The 19,754-nt window shown below is 44.9% G+C and overlaps 1 protein-coding gene, 1 long non-coding RNA gene and 1 other non-coding gene across 3 annotated transcripts in view; 2 read left to right on the top strand and 1 right to left on the bottom strand.

The window, feature by feature from the left end:
* The window catches only part of LOC141580202 (uncharacterized), a 92,527-nt gene that overhangs the window by 40,387 nt on the left and 32,386 nt on the right, over positions 1-19,754 (bottom strand). The window lies entirely within an intron of this gene.
* Positions 3,087-3,195, top strand: LOC120365635 (U6 spliceosomal RNA). Its single transcript, XR_005580521.1, has one exon. It is a non-coding gene; the product is annotated as a U6 spliceosomal RNA (small nuclear RNA).
* On the top strand, positions 9,249-9,705 carry LOC101039717 (large ribosomal subunit protein eL31-like). The gene has a single exon (XM_039473871.2). The coding sequence runs from the start codon at positions 9,258-9,260 to the stop codon at positions 9,633-9,635; it is 378 nt and encodes a 125-aa protein (XP_039329805.1). The 5' UTR covers positions 9,249-9,257; the 3' UTR covers positions 9,636-9,705.

Genomic DNA, 19,754 nt, shown 5'->3' with positions numbered 1-19,754 from the left:
GTGTGCTATGGGTATCCCCTCCAAAAGAAAGAAGGTCCCTGTGTTTCACTACAAGCCTAATGAGAAGGGCTTGAAAGGGACTCCTGGGAGAGTTTGATATGTGTCTTCTGCAGTTAGCGGGGCAGAGTGGTCTAATTTCTGACTCCAGCCCAAAAAATGTAGAAGCCACCATATGTGCTAGCAGCTGCTTTGTGATGCTGGGATTTGTTCAGAGCTTGTGTGGGCAAAGAACCTGTTTCTCGCAGACCCAAGGTGGGGCACGTACATAAGGGGATGGTTTGGAGAGCATTTTAGATCCTGACCAACAGGAATGTCAGAGGGTAAACAGGCCTGAGCAGAAGAGAAACTGGAAATGGTCTGTTACATCATGAGGGGCCAGAGAGGGCGAAAGCAACTGACAGGGCGGGTGCACTTGCCCAGGCCACTGGGAACTGCAGCAGCAGCAGCAGAGTGTGTATTTGTGTGTTTATGTGTGTGTGCATGCACACACACGCACACACAGATCTCTGAAGAACCCACAAAAGTGCTTTGGGAGAAAGCTAGATTTAAACACTGGCCACATAGAAGATGGGAGAGTGCAAAGCCAGCTTTGACATGAGACAAGTACCATATTTTCTGTCGCCTTTTACATTCTTATGCTCTAATTCTGGAAGGATCAGAAACTTCAGAAGAGAAAGACAACACCCTTTCTTTTCGCTTGCAGCAGACCCCAGATAGGAAGGTGAAATAGCTTAAGTTTCAAAAAAAAAAAAAAAGAAAAGAAAAGAAAAAGAAACAAAAATTGATAACACCCAGCTGAACATTTTAAGTGCCTAATTGAAATCATGTTTTACTACATACAGTGGCTATAAGGCTTTCTAACACCTCCAAGGGATCCTAAAAAGTATTTGTCCGGGAGCAGACTTAGGACCATCACTGCAAAGCAGGTTTAAAGAAACAGTGGGGCTAGGATCGGTGGTTTATTCCTGTAATCCCAGCACTTTGGGAGGCCGAGGTGGGCGGATCACGAAGTCAAGAAATCAAGACCATCCTGGCCAACGTGGTGAAACTTCATCTCTACTAAAAAATACAAACATTAGCTGGGTGTGGTGGTGAGCACCTGTAGCCCCAGCTTCTCAGGAAGCTGAGGCAGGAGAATTGCTTGAAATGAAAGGAGGTGGCAACAGCGAGCCGAGATTGCGCCACACTGCACTACAGCCTGGGTGACAAAAGCAAAACTCTGTCTCAAAAAAAAAAAAAAAAAAAAACAGTGGGGCCAGGTGCAATGGCTCACATCTGTAATCCCAGCACTTTGGAAGGCCAAGGTGGGCGGATTGCTTGAGGTCAAGAGTTCAACCAGCCTGGCCAACACAGTGAAATTCCTCCTCTACTAAAAAAAAAAAAAAAAAAATTAGCCGGGCATAGTGGCAGGCACCTGCAATCCCAGCTACTCAGGAGGATGAGGCAGGAGAATCACTTGAACCCGGGAGGCAGAGGTTGCAGTGAGCCCAAGATCACATCACTGCCCTCCACCCTGGACGACGACACAGTGAGACTCTGTCTAAAAAAAAAAAAAAAAAAAAAAGGAGGCTAGGCACGGTGGCTCAAGCCTGTAATCCCAGCACTTTGGAAGCTGAGGTGGGCAAATCATGAGGTCAGGAGTTCGAGACCAGCCTGACCAACATGGTGAAACCCTGTCTCTACCAAAAACACAAAAATTAGCTGGGCATGGTGCTGTGCACCTGTAATCCCAGCTACTCGGGAGGCTGAGGCAGGAGAATCGCTTGAACTGGGAGGTGGAGGTTGCAGTAAACCAAGAGCACACAATTGCATTCCAGCCTGGGTGACAAAGCAAGAATCCATCTCAAAAAAAAAAAAAATGAAAAAGAAAAGAAACAGTGGGAGCCTAAAACAAAGTTTCTGTTATGATTATACCGGATCAGTCCTGCTCATCACTGTTTCAGTTGCAGTTATAAAAGTTGTTCTTCAACCTTTATTTTTAAAATAATTAAAACACCAAAGGACTCATAAAAAGAGGAGCTATTGTCAGAGCTAACGGTTCTCCTTGGCTTAACAATGCTTCAATGTCCTTGTGGAAAATGAAGCTTCAAGCTCTGCCCACTTCTCTTTATTCTTCATTTCCTGAAGCCTCTCTCTTCCCTCCTCCTGTTACTCTGCAGCATATAGCACAGCAACTTTTAACAACATCCTAAAACTTCCTCAGTCCTGACTCTGACCCTGCCCATCTTCAGGAATACCATAAGGACTCGGAAGTCATCTCAGTTGAGTTTCATAGCCTCCTCCATGGTAACAATTACTTCTATCTTCTCAATTTTACCTCTCCATTCTTTTTTTTTTTTTTTTTTTTAGGTGGAGTCTCACTCTGTTGCCCAGGCTGGAGTGCAGTGGCATGATCTTGGCTCACTGCAACCTCTGCCTCCCAGGCTCAAGTGATTCTCCTGCCTCAGCTTCCTGAGTAGCTGGGATTACAGGTGTATGCCACCATGTCCGGCTAATTTTTTTTTTTTTCGAGACAAAGTTTCACTCTTGTTACCCAGGCTGGAGTGCAATGGCACGATCTTGGCTCCCTGCAACCTCCGCCTCCAAGGTTCAAGAATTCTCCTGCCTCAGCCTTCCAAGCAGCTGGGACCACAGGTGTGCGCCACCATGCCCAGCCAATTTTTGTATTTTTAGTGGAGACGGGGTTTCACCACATTGACCAGGATGGTATCTATCTCTTGACTTCATGATCCACCTGCCTCAGCCTCCCAAAATGCTGCAATTATAGGCATGAGCCACCGCATCTGGCCTAATTTTTGTATTTTTAGTAGAGAAGAGTTTCATAATGTTGGCCAGGCTGGTCTCAAACTCCTGACCTCAGGTGATCTCCCAATACCTCCTCAATTGGCCTCCCAATACCTCCTCATGCTTTCCCTACAGTTGGGGGATGAGATACATACACTCATACCCACATACAGAACACCATACAAAGAAAATTCTATACATAGATTCTAGCCCCTTAGAAATGTACAACTTAAGACAGTTAACATTAAACAGATAAGCATAAACATATAAACAACAGAAAAACAACATTAAACCAATACATGGTGCTCGCTTTGGCAGCACATATACTGAAAAATTGGAACTATACAGAGAAGATTAGCATGGCCCCTGCACAAGGATGACATGCAAATTCGTGAAGTGTTCCATAAAAAAAAAAAAAAAAACATGAATGAACAGCAGGTCAACTTCATAACTGAGAGGGCAAGCAGGCGGCCAGTTGATGAATGTTTACTGAACAGCTCCTAGGTGTCAGGTGACTGGGCTAGGTTTTGGTAATAAAAATTTGAACAAAACAGACACAGTCACTACACACATGGAGATTCAAAATACTAGAGAAGATAAATACTAAACAATTTTTTACTAAAATGTAGTTTATAGGCCAGGCATAGTGGCTCACACCTGTAATCCCAGCACTTTGGGAGGCCAAGGTGGGCGGATCACCTGAGGTCAAGCGTTCAAGACCAGCCTGGCCAATGTGGCAAAACCCCATCTCTACTAAGAATACAAAAATTAGCCAGGCATGGTGACAGGTGCCTATAATCCCGGCTACTCAGGAGGCTGAGGCAGGAAGATCACTTGAACCCAGAAGGCAGAGGTTGCAGTGAACCAAGATTGTGCCACTGCACTCCAGCCTGGGCAACAGAGTGGGACTCCATCTAAAAAAAAAAAAAAAAGGTGTAGACAGTGCTGTGGAAGATAATATGCAAGACTAGTTAGTCTTGGCCTTAGGAGTCTAATTTATTCCGGGGGCTGGAGAAGCTTGCCTAAAAAAATGACATTTATATTGGGACCTGAAGGCTAAATAGGGTTACACAAAGGGCTAGCAGAGAGAAAATGATCTAGGGAGAAGTAAGGGCCTATAGAAGTGCAGAAGCAACACTTTCAAGGACCCAAAAGAAGGCCTGTGTTGCTGGAGTGAATCTATCAAGGAGGGGTTGCTGATAGAAGGAGGTTGAAGGGACCAGCAGGAAGCTGGGAGATTGTTTTCTTTTTTAAGAGAAGAAATCTCACCATGTCACCCAGGTTGGAGTGCAGTGGCTATTCACAGGCACACCATCATCAAACACTCCGGCCTTGAACTCCTGGGCTCAAGGGATCCTCTTCTCAGCACCCCAAGTGGCTTGAACTACAGATGTGCACCACCACACCCAACTCTGGGGGATTTTTTTTTTTTTTTTTTTTTTTAGATGGAGTTTCACTCCTGTCACCCAGGCTGGAGTGCAATGGCACGATCTCAGCTCACTGCAACCTCCGCCTCCCAGGTTCAAGTGATTCTCCTACCTGAGCCTCCCGAGTAGCTGGAATTACAGGCATGTGCCACCATGCCTAGCTAATTTTTGTATTTTTAGTAGTGACAGGGTTTTGCCATGTTGGCCAGGCTTGAACTCTCGACCTCAGGTAATCCGCTCTCCTCAGCCTTTCAAAGCGCTGGGATTATGGCAGGAGCCACCTCGCCCTGCCTCTGGGGGATTTTAAATGTTGATTAAGAACAAGCAAGTGGGCCAGGTGCAGCAGCTCATGCCTGTAATCCCAGCACTTTGGGAGGCAGAGGTTGGCGGAATACCTGAGGTCAGGAGTTCGAGACCAGCCTGGTCAACATAGCAAAATGCTGTCTCTACTAAAAATACAAACATTAGCTGGGCGTGGTGGCCAGCTCCTATAGTCCCAGCTACTCTGGAGGCTGAGGCAGGAGAATTGTTTGAACCTGGGAAGCAGAGATTGCAGCAAGCCAAGATTACACCCTCCACTCCTGCAGTGGGCCGCAGAGTGAGATTCCATCTCCAAAATAAAACAAAACAAAACAAAAAAACAAGCAAGTGAAAAGTATAGAATCAAAGACTCACAGGATTGGCAGTCACAGGATTTAAAGGTCATCTAGTCCCACCACCCAGATGATGCTGGTATCCCCTCTGCTCATTTTCTATCACCACATCAATGCAATGGAGGCCAGAGAGGCACTGGCATGAGGTCACAGCAGTCTGAGGTAAGGGAGTACCCATGAAGCCCCAAAGGCTCAGGCAGGAGGATTTGGGGTTCCATTTCTCTGATCGGAGTATGCATTGGAACTGGTCTCTCGTCAAACTGCCTATTTGTATGAGGACACTCTCACAGGATCAGCCAAGGAAAAGCAGATAACAACCATTCGTGTTTATTAACCATAGCTCATTGGAAGGCTAATTGCTTTGAGCAGGTGTCAGGGAGGTTGATTTGTTCAAGAGGGCCTGGCTGGTTTGTATTCGTGACAGAGAAACCTATTGTTGAGGGCTGGGCAAGACAGCCTGTGAAGAAGCCAAAGGAGGGCACAGCCAGCCTGACCAGCACCCAGAGGAGCTCTGGCCCATGGACTTCGATCAACGGAATTTGTTCATCATTATCAGGGCAAATGCTTCTTCCTGCGCTGGCAGCAGGACAAACAGGTTACTCCTTGGTGATTCAAACCAGGGAAACACTCATGATTATATGGCAGTAATGAACCTGGCCACTTCCTTCCTTCATCTTCCTGATTCTCACTGTGTAGCAGGGCTGGGTATGCTCAGAAAGAGTCCTGTGTCCATGTCATTATTGAAACTAATCAACATTTAGTAAGTGTCCCCCACACTACAAAAAGCCCTGTGGTGGCTCAGGATACAAGAAAGTGTAGTCTCTGCACCTGAGAGGTTCACAAATCTAAATGAGGAATGTAGAAACGTGCACTGACAGGTAAACCATAACCAATACATGGCTGCAGTGATAGGGGTTTGGGATTTAAAAGGCCATCAAAAGGCCGGGTGCAGTGTCCCACACCTATAATCTCAGCACTTTGGGGGGCAGAGACAGGAGGATCCCTTGAGCCAGGAGTTTGAGACCAGCCTGGGTGACAGAGTGAGACCCTGTTTTTACAAAAAAACAAATATTTTTTGGGGAGGGGGAGGAACAGGGTCTCGCTCTGTCACCCAGCCTGGAGTGCAAGTGGCACGCAATCTTTGCTCACTACAGCCTCCACCTCCCAGGTTCAAGTGATTTCCCTGCCTCAGCCTCCCAAGTAGCCGGGACTACAGGCATGTGACACCATATCCGGCTTTTTATTCCTTTTTTTTTTTTTTTTTTTGTATTTTTAGTAAAGACAGGGCTTTGCCATGTTGGCTAGGCTGGTCTCAAACTCCCAGCCTCAAGTGATCCACCTGCTTCAGCCTCCCAAAGTGCTGGGATTACAGGTGTGAGCCACCACATCCAGCTTACAAGAAGTTTTTTAAATGAGCAACCATGGTAGTACATGCCTGTAATCCCAACTACTTGGTAGGCAGGCTGAGGCAGGGGGATTACCTGAGCCCTGGAGGTTGAGGCTGCAGTGAACTGTGATCATGCTACCGCATTCCAGCCTGGGTGATAGAGTGAGACGCTGTCTCTCTCTCTCTCTCTCTCTCTCTCTCTCTCTCTCTTTTTTTTTTTTTTTTTTTTTTTTTTTGAGACAGAGTTTTGCCCTTGTTGCCCAGGCTGGAGTGCAATGATATTATCTTGGCTCACCACCACCTCTGCTTCCCGGGTTCAAGCGATTCTCCTGCCTCTGCCTCCTGAGTAGCTGGGATTACAAGTGTGCGCCACTACGCCTGGCTAATTTTGTACTTTGAGTAGAGACAGGGTTTCTCCATGTTGGTCAGGCTGGTCTCGAACTCCCGACCTCTGGTGATCCACCCACCTCGACCTCCTAAAGTGCTGGGATTACAGATATGAGCCACCGTGCCCAGCTGAGATGCTGTCTCTTAAAATATAATAAAAATAAAAGTAAAAAATAAAAAGACCATCAAAGACTACCGTAGAAGAACAAGACAGAGGCTAGAGCTTAAGGAAATTGGCCTCAGAGCAGCATGATGCAGGAAGGTACTTCAAGCAGACTAGTTTTGGGGTCTTCATTATTGAAGAATATCTGTAGGTCCTGGAACAAGAGGACCCAGGCCTTACTCCCTGGCATGGCAGCACCTGAGAAGAGAACAAGACCCTAGAGAGGCCTGGCGCATGGTCTATCTAGGGGCTAGGACCCCAGGCCATAGGATGAGGCAAGGATGAAGAGCAGTCTGTCAGCACCTGGGCGTGAAGGGACGGTGCAAATGATGGGACAACTCAAAGCCTCCTCCAATCTCATCCAGAATGTAAGATCTTGGAACCACAATGCAAGCTTGAAGATGAGAAATAAGCTAGGTTAATTTTCCCACCAGTCAGATGGGATCAGAGCATATAATTGGAGTTTACCTTTATTTAAGAATATAAATAAATGTGATACTTCCTACACACATGAATTTATAAACTGAGAGTCATACCTGCTGCAATTGCTACAGTTCATGTGTGAAAAAATGAGAACTAGATTAGAATGATTTCAACGAGAAGACAAAGACAGAAAAGTCCTAGTGATATACAGGAATGAAGAACAGAACTAGATTTGCCCAGAATCTACAGCAAATCCCAGGACACATTGAGAATGCACGAAGTTTTTCCTTGTTTCTATTGCTCTTTGCCCGTAGGCATTCCTACAGGGGACTCAGGTAAATGCTTTATGAGTTAGTCTTAGCATCCATAAGTTATGATGAATGCAACTTAAAAAAAAGCTTTGTTCTCTCCCAAGGCTGTATGTTACTGCTCAGGTGGACAGGGTAATTTAAAAAAAAAAAAAAAAAAAGGAGAAAACTTAATCACTGAGTTTTTACTTTGTGTCAGAAATGGTAAGGACTAGGAACATTAAGATGACAAAATCTCTGTCCCTGCCCTTAACATGCTCATTATCTATTCAGCAGAATGGCCATTCCAGTAAATAATTAAATCTCCTGTGATGCGTTGTGACAGAACTGTGGATACATTCTCTAGAAGCACAAAGGATCAAGTGACAAACTCAAGAAGCCAGAGAAGGCTTCATAGAGAAGGTGAGTTTAAGTGGTAGGCTTTACAGGATGAATAGGAGCTCACCATTTGTTTTGTTTTGTGGCAGGGTCCCGCTCTGTCGCTAAGGCTGCGGTGGTGTGATCTCAGCTCACTGTAACCATTGCCTCCTGGGCTCAAGTGTCCTTCCACCTCAGCCTCCTGAGTAGCTGGGACTGCAAGTGTGCACCACTACACCAGCTAATTTTTGTATATACTTTTTGTAGAGACAGGGTTTTACCATGTTGCCCAGGCTGGTCTCAAACTCCTGACTCCAAGTGATCTTCCCGCCTTGGCTTCCCAAAGTGCTGGGCTTACAGGTGTGAGCCACTGAGCCTGGCCCAACATTTGGATAAGAAAGAGAGAAGCGGCCGGGCGCGGTGGCTCAAGCCTGTAATCCCAGCATTTTGGGAGGCCAAGGCGGGTGGATCACAAGGTCAAGAGATCGAGACCATCCTGGTCAACATGGTGAAACCCCGTCTCTATTAAAAATACAAAAAATTAGCTGGGCATGGTGGCACGTGCCTGTAATCCCAGCTACTCAGGAGGCTGAGGCAGGAGAATTGCCTGAACCCGGGAGGCGGAGGTTGCAGTGAGCCGAGGTGGCGCTATTGCACTCCAGCCTGGGTAACAAGAGTGAAACTCTGTCTCAAAAAAAAAAAAAGAAAGAAAGAAAGAGAGAAGCATTCCAGAGAGTGAAAACAGTGCACAAAAAGCATGGAGGCACAAAGAAAGGGTGAGCTTGCAGTGTGGAGGAGAGAGAGGAGGGCTGAAAAAGAAGTTGGCAGGAAACGAGCCTTCCAATATTTTCACAAGATTAATTAAATTACAAAGATCATATAAGTAATTTTGCAAATTCACAAGTTGTTAAGGAGCTACATCCAAGCCTCAGCGCTGGGATTCACAGGATAAGTGGGATTATCAAAACAGAGGAAAACTCTGTTTTTCCATGAAAAAAAGATGTTCTGCCTGGAATTGGCCCCTACACTTTCTTTTCTTGAGATGAAGTCTCCCTATGTTGCCCAGACTGGACTAAAATTCCTGGGCTTAATCAATCCTCCTGCCTCAGCCTCCTTAGTAATTGAAACTATAGGCACACCACCACCACGAAGGGCTGGTTTCTCCTGTTTTTGACCAAGGGCAGCTAGCCCACCTAGGAGGGGTAGTGTTCACATATTCACCAGCAATGGACTTCTGAGGTACACCAAAAGGAAGAAATCACACGTTATCTGCCATATGGCCAGAGTCCACACAAAGAGATAGTCTACACAGACATTTATCTACACTTAGAAGAACTACTAGCCGCTTTCCACCTCGGACCCGACAGAATGGCTCCTGCAAAGAAGGGTGGCGAGGAGAAAAAGGGCCGTTCTGCCATCAACGAGGTGGTGACCCGAGAATACACCATCAACATTCACAAGTGCATCCATGGAGTGGGCTTCAAGAAGCGTGCCCCTCGGGCACTCAGAGAGATTCGGACATTTGCTATGAAGGAGATGGGAACTCCAGATGTGCGCATAGATACCAGGCTCAACAAAGCTGTCTGGGCCAAAGGAATAAGGAATGTCCCATACCGAATCCATGTGCGATTGTCCAGAAAATGTAATGAGGATGAAGATTCACCAAATAAGCTCTATACTTTGGTTACCTATGTACCTGTTACCACTTTCAAAAATCTACAGACAGTCAATGTGGATGAGAACTAATCGCTGATCATCAAATACATCAAATAAACTTTAAAAATTGCCTTTAAAAAAAACAAAAAGAAAACAAAAACTACTAGCCTCCAGCAAAATCATTTTCTTGTCTCTTTTTTTTTTTTTTTTTGAGACGGAGTTTCGCTCTTGTTGCCCAGGCTGGAGTGCAATGGTGCGGCTCACCGCAACCTCCGCCTCCTGGGTTCAGGCAATTCTCCTGCCTCAGCCTCCTGAGTAGCTGGGATTACAGGCACACGCCACCATGCCCAGCTAATTTTTTGTATTTTTAGTAGAGACGGGGTTTCACCATGTTGACCAGGATAGTCTCGATCTCTTGACCTGGTGATCCACCCGCCTCGGCCTCCCAAAGTGCTGGGATTACAGGCTTGAGCCACCGTGCCTGGCTCCTTCTTGTCTCTTTTTCTGTTTCAGAGCTTCTCACCAAAAGCACCGGCAGGTTTTCCTTTCTCAACAACAGCCAGCCTCATAGCTTTCTTCATCTACCAAGTGAGCACCTTTCAGAGTAAATGCTTTGGTTTAATATCCACATCCCAGGAGTCTGGATAAAGCCTGAGACCTGCCAGCCACGGTGGCTTACACTTGTAATCCTAGCACTTTGGGAGGCCAAGGCGGGCAGATCACCTGAGGTCAGGAGTTTGAGACCAGCCTGGCCAACATGGCGAAAACCCATCTCTACTAAAAATACAAAAATTAGCTGGGTATGGTGGTATGAGCCTATAATCCCACCTACTTGGGAGGCTGGGGCAGGAGAATCACTTGAACCCAGAGGCGGAGGTTGCAGTGAGCTGAGATGGCACCATTGCACCCCAGCCTGGGCAACAAGAGTGAAACTCAGTCTCAGAAAAAAAAAAAAAAAAAGCCTGAGACCTTACAGGAGCACATCCATACTGCACAGCTTCCAGCACACTGTCCCAAGAATCATGTCCTTTTTTTTTGAAACAGGGTCTCACTCTCACCCAGGAAGAAGTCCAGTGGTGCGATCACAGCTCACTGCAGCCTCGACCTCCTGGGCTCAATCCTCCCACCCCAGACTCCTAAGTAGCTGGGACCACAGGTGTGCACATCGAATCCAGCAAATTTTTGTACTTTTTGTAGAGACAGGGTTTTGACTCCAACTCCTGAGCTCAAGCCATTCTCTGGCCTCAGCTTCCCAAAGCACTGGGATTACAGGTGTGAGTCACCCCACTCAAGCTAGAATCACATCTCTTTAGGCCCTACTCTTTCCCTGGCTTCGCCCCAAAGAGACAGTGTGGAAGAGGACTATCCCTGCCTACTAATATCAGTATATCTTTAATCCATGGCAACTTCATGTAAAATATAGAACAAAAAAATAATAATCCCCAGCTGGGCAAGGTGGCTCACACTTGTAATCCCAACACTTTGGGAGGCCAAGGCGGGTGGATCACCTGAGGTTAGGAGTTTAAGACTAGCCTGGCCCACATGGCGAAACCCTGTCTCTACTAAAAATACAAAAATTAGCCAGGCATGGTGGCGCACACCTGTAATCCCAGCTACTCAGGAGGCTGAGGCAGGAGAATCGCTTGAAACCGGGAGGCAGAGGTTGCAGTGAGCCAAGGTCATGCCATTGCACTCCAGCCTGGGCAACCGAGCAAAACTCCACCTTAAAAAAGAAAGAAAGAAAGAAGTAAAGAACCCCCAGAACTCCAGAGAGTTTTTTTCTAATAATGTGCCTTGAGATTTATTGAAATGTCTGAATCTCATTTTCAGCACATTAAAGATCTGGATTGCAAATGTACAGGTTATGTATTTTGTGATGTGTTTCTGACAGAACTCAGGGATCAGGGAAGAAAAGATATTATTACTGGTAGATTCTTTGAGGGTGCAGGGAGGTCTTAGAAAACTGACTTCAACTTAAAAAGAAAGGTAATTTGGTTTTAATCTTTAAATAAAAAGTGCATTTGATTTTGAAAAGCAAGCACTGAGGATCACATTTTTGTGTTTAACAACCACCTTGAAATTGGTCTGCCTTAGAGGACAGCATGATTCTGGGCAACCTTAGCATGAATGATTTATGACATTCATGAACTTGGCAACTACATCAGTTTTTCTAAACCTGGCACCCAACACCACCTGCATGTTAAGTGAAGATTTATGATTTATAAAACTCACCTCATTATGCAGAGGTACATGAATTGTCTTATATTTGAAATCTATAACTCCCAAGACAGATAAGAAGACAGCTATGTCACAGAATTTATAGCTCCTACCCACTAAAGCTGAAGTTTTAGAGAAAAACTGAAGAAATAACTGGCCCTTTGGAGAAAAATAGCTTTAGCTAACCATTACACCCCCAAATGATGAAATGGCTATAATCCACCCTTATATCTTACACGAACAAAGAGGCTGGAGGTGAAAGTCACTTTAATCACAGCACTGAACTATGTCTCCCTTTTGAATGCTGCAGTAATACACAGAACATAAGTGACTTCTTGGAAATATCAAGCACTCTGTCAGTTTAATTTTTTCCCCAGTTTGGTGTCTGAGACCTCTTGCTGAGACTTCCCATCAAGTGGCCCAGCCAGACCCACGGACGGGGACTTCAGGGAAGACAATTCAATACCTCGTTGTGTCTAATGGCTTCCTGCATATACCCCCGAAGTGAAGATCACATGCTGATTTGAGTTCTGAAATGCAGCTTGTTTTCAGAGATATTTTAGAAATGCAGCATCTCTCTCCCTATACTCTGAAAAATAATAATTAAAAACGTGGAAGCACAGAGCATTCAGTGGAATAAACTTATGTATCTTACGAAATAAGATTATATAGCTAGCCATTAAAAATGACAAGTATATGGGACCAGGTTGACATGCAGAAATCTTTAGACAATAGTAAACAAAGTAAGCAGAACACAAAATGATAGAAAAAAACGATGTTTCAATTCTAGAAATTTTCAATGGTATAAAGCTAAATGAAAAACAATAAAACCCTAAATAATTTATTTCCAAATTTCCCTACCAGTAAGGAAATAGATAGATACACATGGCCCTGAATCTGAGAAGCAGCCCATGTCTTCTTCCTCTGGAGAGCTCTCCAAAAAACATTCTACTCTTTCTGGCCTTTGAGAGTATAGAACAGCAGCACTCAGCTACCTAGGTCCACAGAAGAAAGCTGAAAATATAAATGTCTTTACACGGAGAGGGAAAATTACTTGAAAAAAAGAAGGTAGGAAACCCACTTCCATATTTATAACTAAATAAACCTTGGAAGGAAATTGTTCTTTGCTATTTACTTAGTAACTTGATTTCTGAAATGTGTCTGGAATTCTTACAGTTCTGACTTTGGGCTCTAGTCCCAGTGTGGTCGCTCTAACTCATGAAAATGATATTCCACTCACAAAATGGTGTCCTAGAACAAGAGGACAATATCAGTGAACCACAGACTACACACCAGGAAAAGTGAAACCTCTTTGGTAACCGGGACTAAATTCAAGAATAGATAGATGCACAGATAGACCCCAAGGAAGAATTGCATTTGGGTTCAAGGACTGAGTTGCCACTCCTCCTTAAGCGACTTGTTGACACTTTACCACTCAAACACAAATGCTGTTCTCCAGGGCTCTGGGTGCTGGTGTTCTGTTGGCTGTCTTTAATTCTGAAAGTGAATTACCCAGTTCAGGCCAGAGATCCATGCTGAAATGGAATAAGAGAGAAGTGGGCCAGTGCCATATACACGTACACCAATGCACACATCCAATACAACCTAGGACAGAGCAGACTTCCTTTGGGAAGCCATGCAAAGTCACAGAGCACAGACAGGATGGCCTCATCCACAGCTTCTGCCTTAGAAAGAAGGCAGAAGAAACAGTGGCACACTTAGAAACAGTTCATTCTGGTGGGGTGCAGTGGCTCATGCCTGTAATAACTATTTTGGGAGGCCAAGGTGGGTGGATCACCTGAGGTCAGGAGTTCAAGATCAGCCTGGCCAACACGGTGAAACCCCAGCTCTACTAAATACACAAACATTAGCTGGGCATGGTGGCACATGCCTGTAGTCCCAGGTACTTGGGAAGCTGAGGCAAAAGAATTGCTTGAGCCCAGAAGGCAGAAGTTGCACTGAGCCTGGTCATGCCACTGCACTCCAGCCTGGGTAACAGAGTAAGACTCTGTCTCAAAAAAAAAGAAAGAGAAAAAGAAAGAAAGAAAGAAAGAAGGGAGGGAAGGAGGGAGGAAGGGAGGGAGGGAAGGAAGGAAGGAAGGAAGGAAGGAAGGAAGGAAGGAAAGAGAGAGAGAAAGAAAGAAAAGAAACAGTTAATTCTTTTATGGAGGAGATGTGTTCATGAGACCCTTATGCACACAGATCCTCTTTTCCCCTTGAAGAAATGGTCAAAGGAATCTTTCCAGGTATACTGGCTTGCTTCAGGTCACGGCACATACACACACAAGCCCCCTCACCCACCCCATCAACTATCAGTTGAATAAAACAAGCAATTGGCACTTAAACCAAAGGCTGGGCCTGTAAGCTGAACCAGTGACCCTTGTGACACCTTGGCACTTTTCCGGGCCTTTACTCTGCCCAATAAGGCTTTCCATATGGAATGGTGTAATTCAAGCCATACAGAGGAAGACAGCAAGGCTGATACAAGCAGTTCCAGGGATATTTTGGGGTACAGGAAAGAAATATTTAAATCTATTTCTATTTTATCTCTTTGTTTTCTATTTTTGTGTATTTGTAATAATAGTACTGTATATACATATGTAGTTTATAAATACATGACTACACACATAATGGGAGTATGTGAGCCAGTATTTTTCTAATAGGGACATGTAATGAAAAAATTTGGAGACAAGAAGACACCACGGAGCTTGGGCTATTTCTAAAAAGGTGAAGTTCTTAACCTCCACCCTACTGTCAGAATTCCCCTTTATTAAACATGCAGATTCCACAACCCATCTCAGACCTGAATGTCCAGAGGTAGGATACCAGTGCTCTGCATGCTTAAAGAACCGCCCAGTAATTTTGACTGCTACTGAAGTTTGGGTACCCCTGCAGTAGAAGAATTAGAGAAGCTAAATAAAAAGGGTGAGCGAGGAAAAGGGCAGAGTCAGTGCAGATGGGAACACGAGAGTCCATTTCTAAGAAGAAAACAGGTAACTGGCCACTACAGCTCCTGAAGGAGCTTGACTAAGAAGTCCCTGTTCTTCCAGCATTCTGGCTGTGTGGGTACTGAGACAATATCTGTACTTTCCCAACTAATCTTCCATTAAACTATCATCTCCTAAGGAAACCTGGACATTTCCTCCCTTGACAGTTGAGGAACAGGGGTAGGTAAACTGAGAAACCATCTTGGTCGGCTCAGGCTGCTACAACCAAGTATTGTGGACTGGATGGCTTAAACAACAGACAGTTCTTCCTTACACTTCCAGAGGCTGAAAGTCTGAGATCAGGGTGCCGGCATAGTTGGGTTCTGGTGAGGGATCTCTCCATGGAGGAGAGATCATCTTTCATGTTTCCTCTTGTAATGGCACTAATTCCACCATGAGGGCCCATCCTCATGATTTAATCACTTCCCAAGAGCCCAATCTCCAAATACAATCATATTGGGAATTAGGGATTCAACATATAAATTCTGGGGGACACTTACATTCAGTCTATAGCAGAAACCAACAGCTCCTCAAACATAGAGAACATATAATCTAAGAGAACTGAAAAGGCAACTGACGTAATTTCACTAATCATGTGCCTAAAAGGGTGAGGACAAGATAGGAGGAAGAGGATGTATGAGCCAGAGCTGTCTGTAAGCATTTGAACAAGGTCCTGCACTGACGAAACACTTAACCTGAAATCATGTGGGTGATTTCTAAAAAGCACAGCAAGTTAAAAAAGGAGGCTGTAAAGCAGAAGCTAGAACAGGCTGTGTGACCTTGGGCAATTCACTGATTCTTTCTGTCCTTTATCTAAGCTTCTTTCCAGATTTCTAGAACCCAATTTCAGGCTCAACTGCTAGCTCAGGGTTCCTTTCACACCACATCATGCTGGTCAAGAATAAATTACATGCTTCAGTTGACTGAAGAAAAAAAGAAAAAAAAAAGAAAAAATTACAAATTTGACCCTTTAAACTAAAAAAATCCAGAAAAGGCTCCTATATCTTTAAGAATTAAATATTAAATAGATCTTCATGAGGCACAAATCTCTTTTGTCAGTCCTCCCCTCCCCCCAGTAGGGGCTTCTTGCACAGGGCCTTGACCTATCCAATAGCCAACTATTTCCCAGTGAAAATCCAGAGTGAGTATAACTGACGCTTTTCACCTTGAGCAATGAGACTACATTGTCACTGGAATGTAAATGTCCTATGTAATCAAAGTGACATCTTATTTTGATTTATTGCTGCCTTACTTTCCTTTTAAGGCCATCCTCTATTTCTCTTTTCTCCTATCAGAAGGAGGGCAAGTTGGTGGGTTACTAGGGATTCAGCACAGAATGAAACCTGCTAATTTTCACCACCTCTGGGGCCAGGTACATCACCTGCCATAATACTTCCTAGGCTTCACTGCGGCAAGCTCTGTTGAACCAGACTTGAGTGGAGTGACACTGTATAATGTACTCCAATATAGTGTAGCTGATGCCAAAAGAGAAAAGTGGGAACTGTCTCCTGAAATCTGCCACAGGTACATGAAAAATTCCAAGGAGAACAAAGGTGACAAATCCCTGCAGTATGCCACATTTTTATTTCCTGAAGATGGAAGGTGCCACAGCATGCTATTCATCTTCGGGGAAACTGAATAAAATGTCTTCTGAGTCACCAGTTTAAAGAGACTTTGCTTTAAAAATATAAACTTGAGTCTATGAGTTACAATAGAGATGGAACTTTATAGTTGTCCTGAAACCTAAATAATTCTAAAAAAGGTTAAAGTATTTCCAACTTTCTAATTCTGTTGCCTAAAATAACTGCTGTTAATAATGTATTAGGCCAGTATTATAAAACGCACCTTCTGAATATGTGAAAGTAGAGGTAAAAGATAAGACCCAGCTTGGTTATGAGGCAGCAGAATCTGGTAGTTAGTAGTGCAGGTTCTGGAGTAAGAGAGTTTGGCTTCAAATTCTAGCTTTACCATTCAATTGCTATATGACTCCATGTAACATATTCAACCACTCTAGGCCTCAGTTTCCAGATCTGCAAAATGGGAATACCAATACTGTGACCATGCCAGTAAATAATGTATATAAAGCATTTGTATGGCACTTCAAATGAACACTCAGCCGGGAACCACGGCTCACGCCTCTAATCCCAACACCTTGGGAGGCCAAGGCAGGCAGGTCACCTGAGGTCAGAAGTTCAAGACCAGTCTGGCCAACATGCAGAAACCCCATCTCTACTAAAAATACAAAAATTAGCCAGGCGTGGTGTTGGGTGCCTGTATTCCCAGCCAATCGGGAGGCTGAGGCAGGAGAATCACTTGAACCCAGGAGGCAGAGATTGCAGTGAGCTGAGATGGTACCACTGCACTCTAGCCTGGGCAACAGAGCAAGACTCTATGTCAAAAAAAAAAAAAGAACACTCAACAACTATTAGTGATTGTTATTCTGATGGACAATTCCTATTAATATATGGGAGTTGTTTAAATACTTAAAAGTTGAAGCTAGTTACCCTCTTCAAATACGCTAAAGTAACAATTACGTCTGTTAGAATATTATTAATAATATAGGCCTGATGTAGCTCATGCCTGTATCTCAGCACTCTGGGAGGCTGAGCCAGGAGGATTGCTTGAGGCCAGGAGTTTGAGATCAGCCTAGGCAACACAGCAAGACCCATCTCTGTAAAAGAAAAAAAAATTATACATATATAATTATTTCCTGGATAATATATATGGTATACACAGGTATTGGCCAGCCACCTGCTCTGTTTGGTAAACATTGATCCGCATCAGATTATGCATTAGCTCCTACCATTTCCCAATTTTGCACTGAGATGACAACAGAGAAATGAAATACAGTGCTGTGCTGTATGGTGAAGAATTATACCATTTAGCTATGAATCTGTCCATTCTTGTTCCTCTGAAACTTTACATGTTTTTAGATTCAGGTTCATTTTCTTGAGCCTTCAGGCTGTAGGCCATGTTAATTTGCGAAGCAGTCCAGAAGCCAGTCCTTCACGCTGAAGATACTATACAGCTCTTGCTTTGAATATCTAGCGCTACCACATCCCCCTTGTGGTGGTGAAGAGTATCTGCAAGGCGCCTGGAAAACCATCGGAAACAGCAAACACATACTAGATGTACCCATAGGATCTTGGTTTCTGACACCCTTAGATAACGACATTTGATTCCAGGATTCTTTTGATTAACACTTCGTGGCTTTTAACATCTGGAGCAAGAAGAAGAAAAGCAAACTCTTGGCCAGACACGGTGGTTTACGCCTGTAATCCCAGAATTTTGGGAGGCCAAAGCAGACAGATTTCTTGACATCAGGAGTTCGAGACCAGCCTGGCCAACATGGTGAAACCCTGTCTCTACTAAAAATACAAAAAAATTAGCCGGGCGTGATGGTGGGCCCCTGTAATCCCAGCTACTCGGGAGGCTGAGGTGCAAGAATCACTTGAACCTGGGAGGCAGCAGTTGCAGTGAGCCGAGACGCTGCACCTCAGGAGAGGGAAGGGGAGGAGGGGAGGGGAGGGGAGCAAGGGAGGAGGAGAGGGGAGGAGGGGAGGGGAGGGGAGGAGGGGAGGAGGGGAGGGGAGGAGGGGAAGGGAGGAGGGGAGGGGAGGAGGGGAGGGAAGGAGGGGAGGGGAGGGGAGGAGGGGAGGGGAAGGGAAGGGAGGAAGGGAGAAAGAAAGAAAACAGAAAAGCAAACTCTTAAGAGAACCTGTTAAGAGAAGAGAGAAGTAACAAGTATGCAGTTACTGCAATGATTTCCACCTGCCCTTCTCCCTCTCTGTCATGTATGACGTAAGAACATGTTTTCTATTGAGTTTCAATGTTTAATATTACTTGTCACTCCTATCTGCTTTCTTGTTTTAGAATCCAAATCTCTACAAACAGGAATCATGAGTCTTTAACTTGGATAGCCTTTAAGAAAGCCTGCCTTCTCATTTCTTTTTTCTTTCCTTCCTTCTTTCTTTCTCTTTTTCTTTCTCTTCTTTCTTTCCTTCTTTCTCCTCTTTTCTCTCTCTCTTTTTTTACAATGTCTCGCTGTGTCACTCAGGCTGGAGTGCAATGGCACAATCAAAATTACAACTCACTGCAGCCTCGACCTCCCTTGGCTCAGGTGATTCTTCCACCTCAGCCTCCTGAATGCAGTAAGCTGAGACTGCACCACTGCACTCCAGCTTGGGCGACAGTCTAAAGATGGGGTCTCACTGTGTCCCCCAGGCTGGTCTAGTACTCTTGGGTTCAAGTGATCCTCCCACCTCAGCCTCCCAAAGTGCTGGGATTACAGGTAACTGGGACTACAGGTGCACCACCATGCCCAGCTAAATTTTTGTAGAAATGGGGTTTTGCCATATTGCCCAGGCTGTTCTCAAACTCCAGAACTCAAGCGATCCTCCTACTTCAGCTTCCCAAGTAGGTGGGACTACAGGTGCTCGCTACCATGCTCAGCTAATTTAAAATAATAGTAAATTTGGCGGGGCGTGGTGGCTCACGCCTGTAATGCCAGCACTTTGAGGTGCTGAGGCAGGTGTATCCCTTGAGTTCGGGAGTTGGAAACCAACCCGGGCAACATCGCGAAACCGCGTCTCTACCAAAAATACAAAAATTAGCCAGGCCTAGTGGCGCATGCCTATAATCCCAGCTACTTGGGGGAGCAGGGCTGAGGAGGCAGGGGAATCACCTGAGCCCAGAGAGGTTGAGACTGCAGTAAGCTGATACTGCATCACTGCACTCCAGCCTGGGCGACAGAGTCTAAAGATGGGGGTCTTACAGTGTCTCCCAGGCTGGTCTCGAACTCCTGGGTTCAAGTGATCCTCCCACCTCGGCCTCCCAAAGTGCTGGGTTTACAGGCGTGAGCCACTGCCTGGCCACCCCTGCCTTCTGAGGGAATTAAAACAAGCGAAATGAAGAATGTTAAGTAACTAGTGAGAATAATATAATGATAGCTGACACTTAAGGAAGAGTGTGTGGGAGGCTTTTTTAAAACTTTAGAATCTATATA

Source organism: Saimiri boliviensis, chromosome 1, assembly GCF_048565385.1.
Source record: "Saimiri boliviensis isolate mSaiBol1 chromosome 1, mSaiBol1.pri, whole genome shotgun sequence".
NCBI lineage: Eukaryota > Metazoa > Chordata > Mammalia > Primates > Cebidae > Saimiri > Saimiri boliviensis.
Note: the sequence above shows the minus strand (reverse complement) of the source record. Positions and strands in the feature narration are given on the sequence as shown.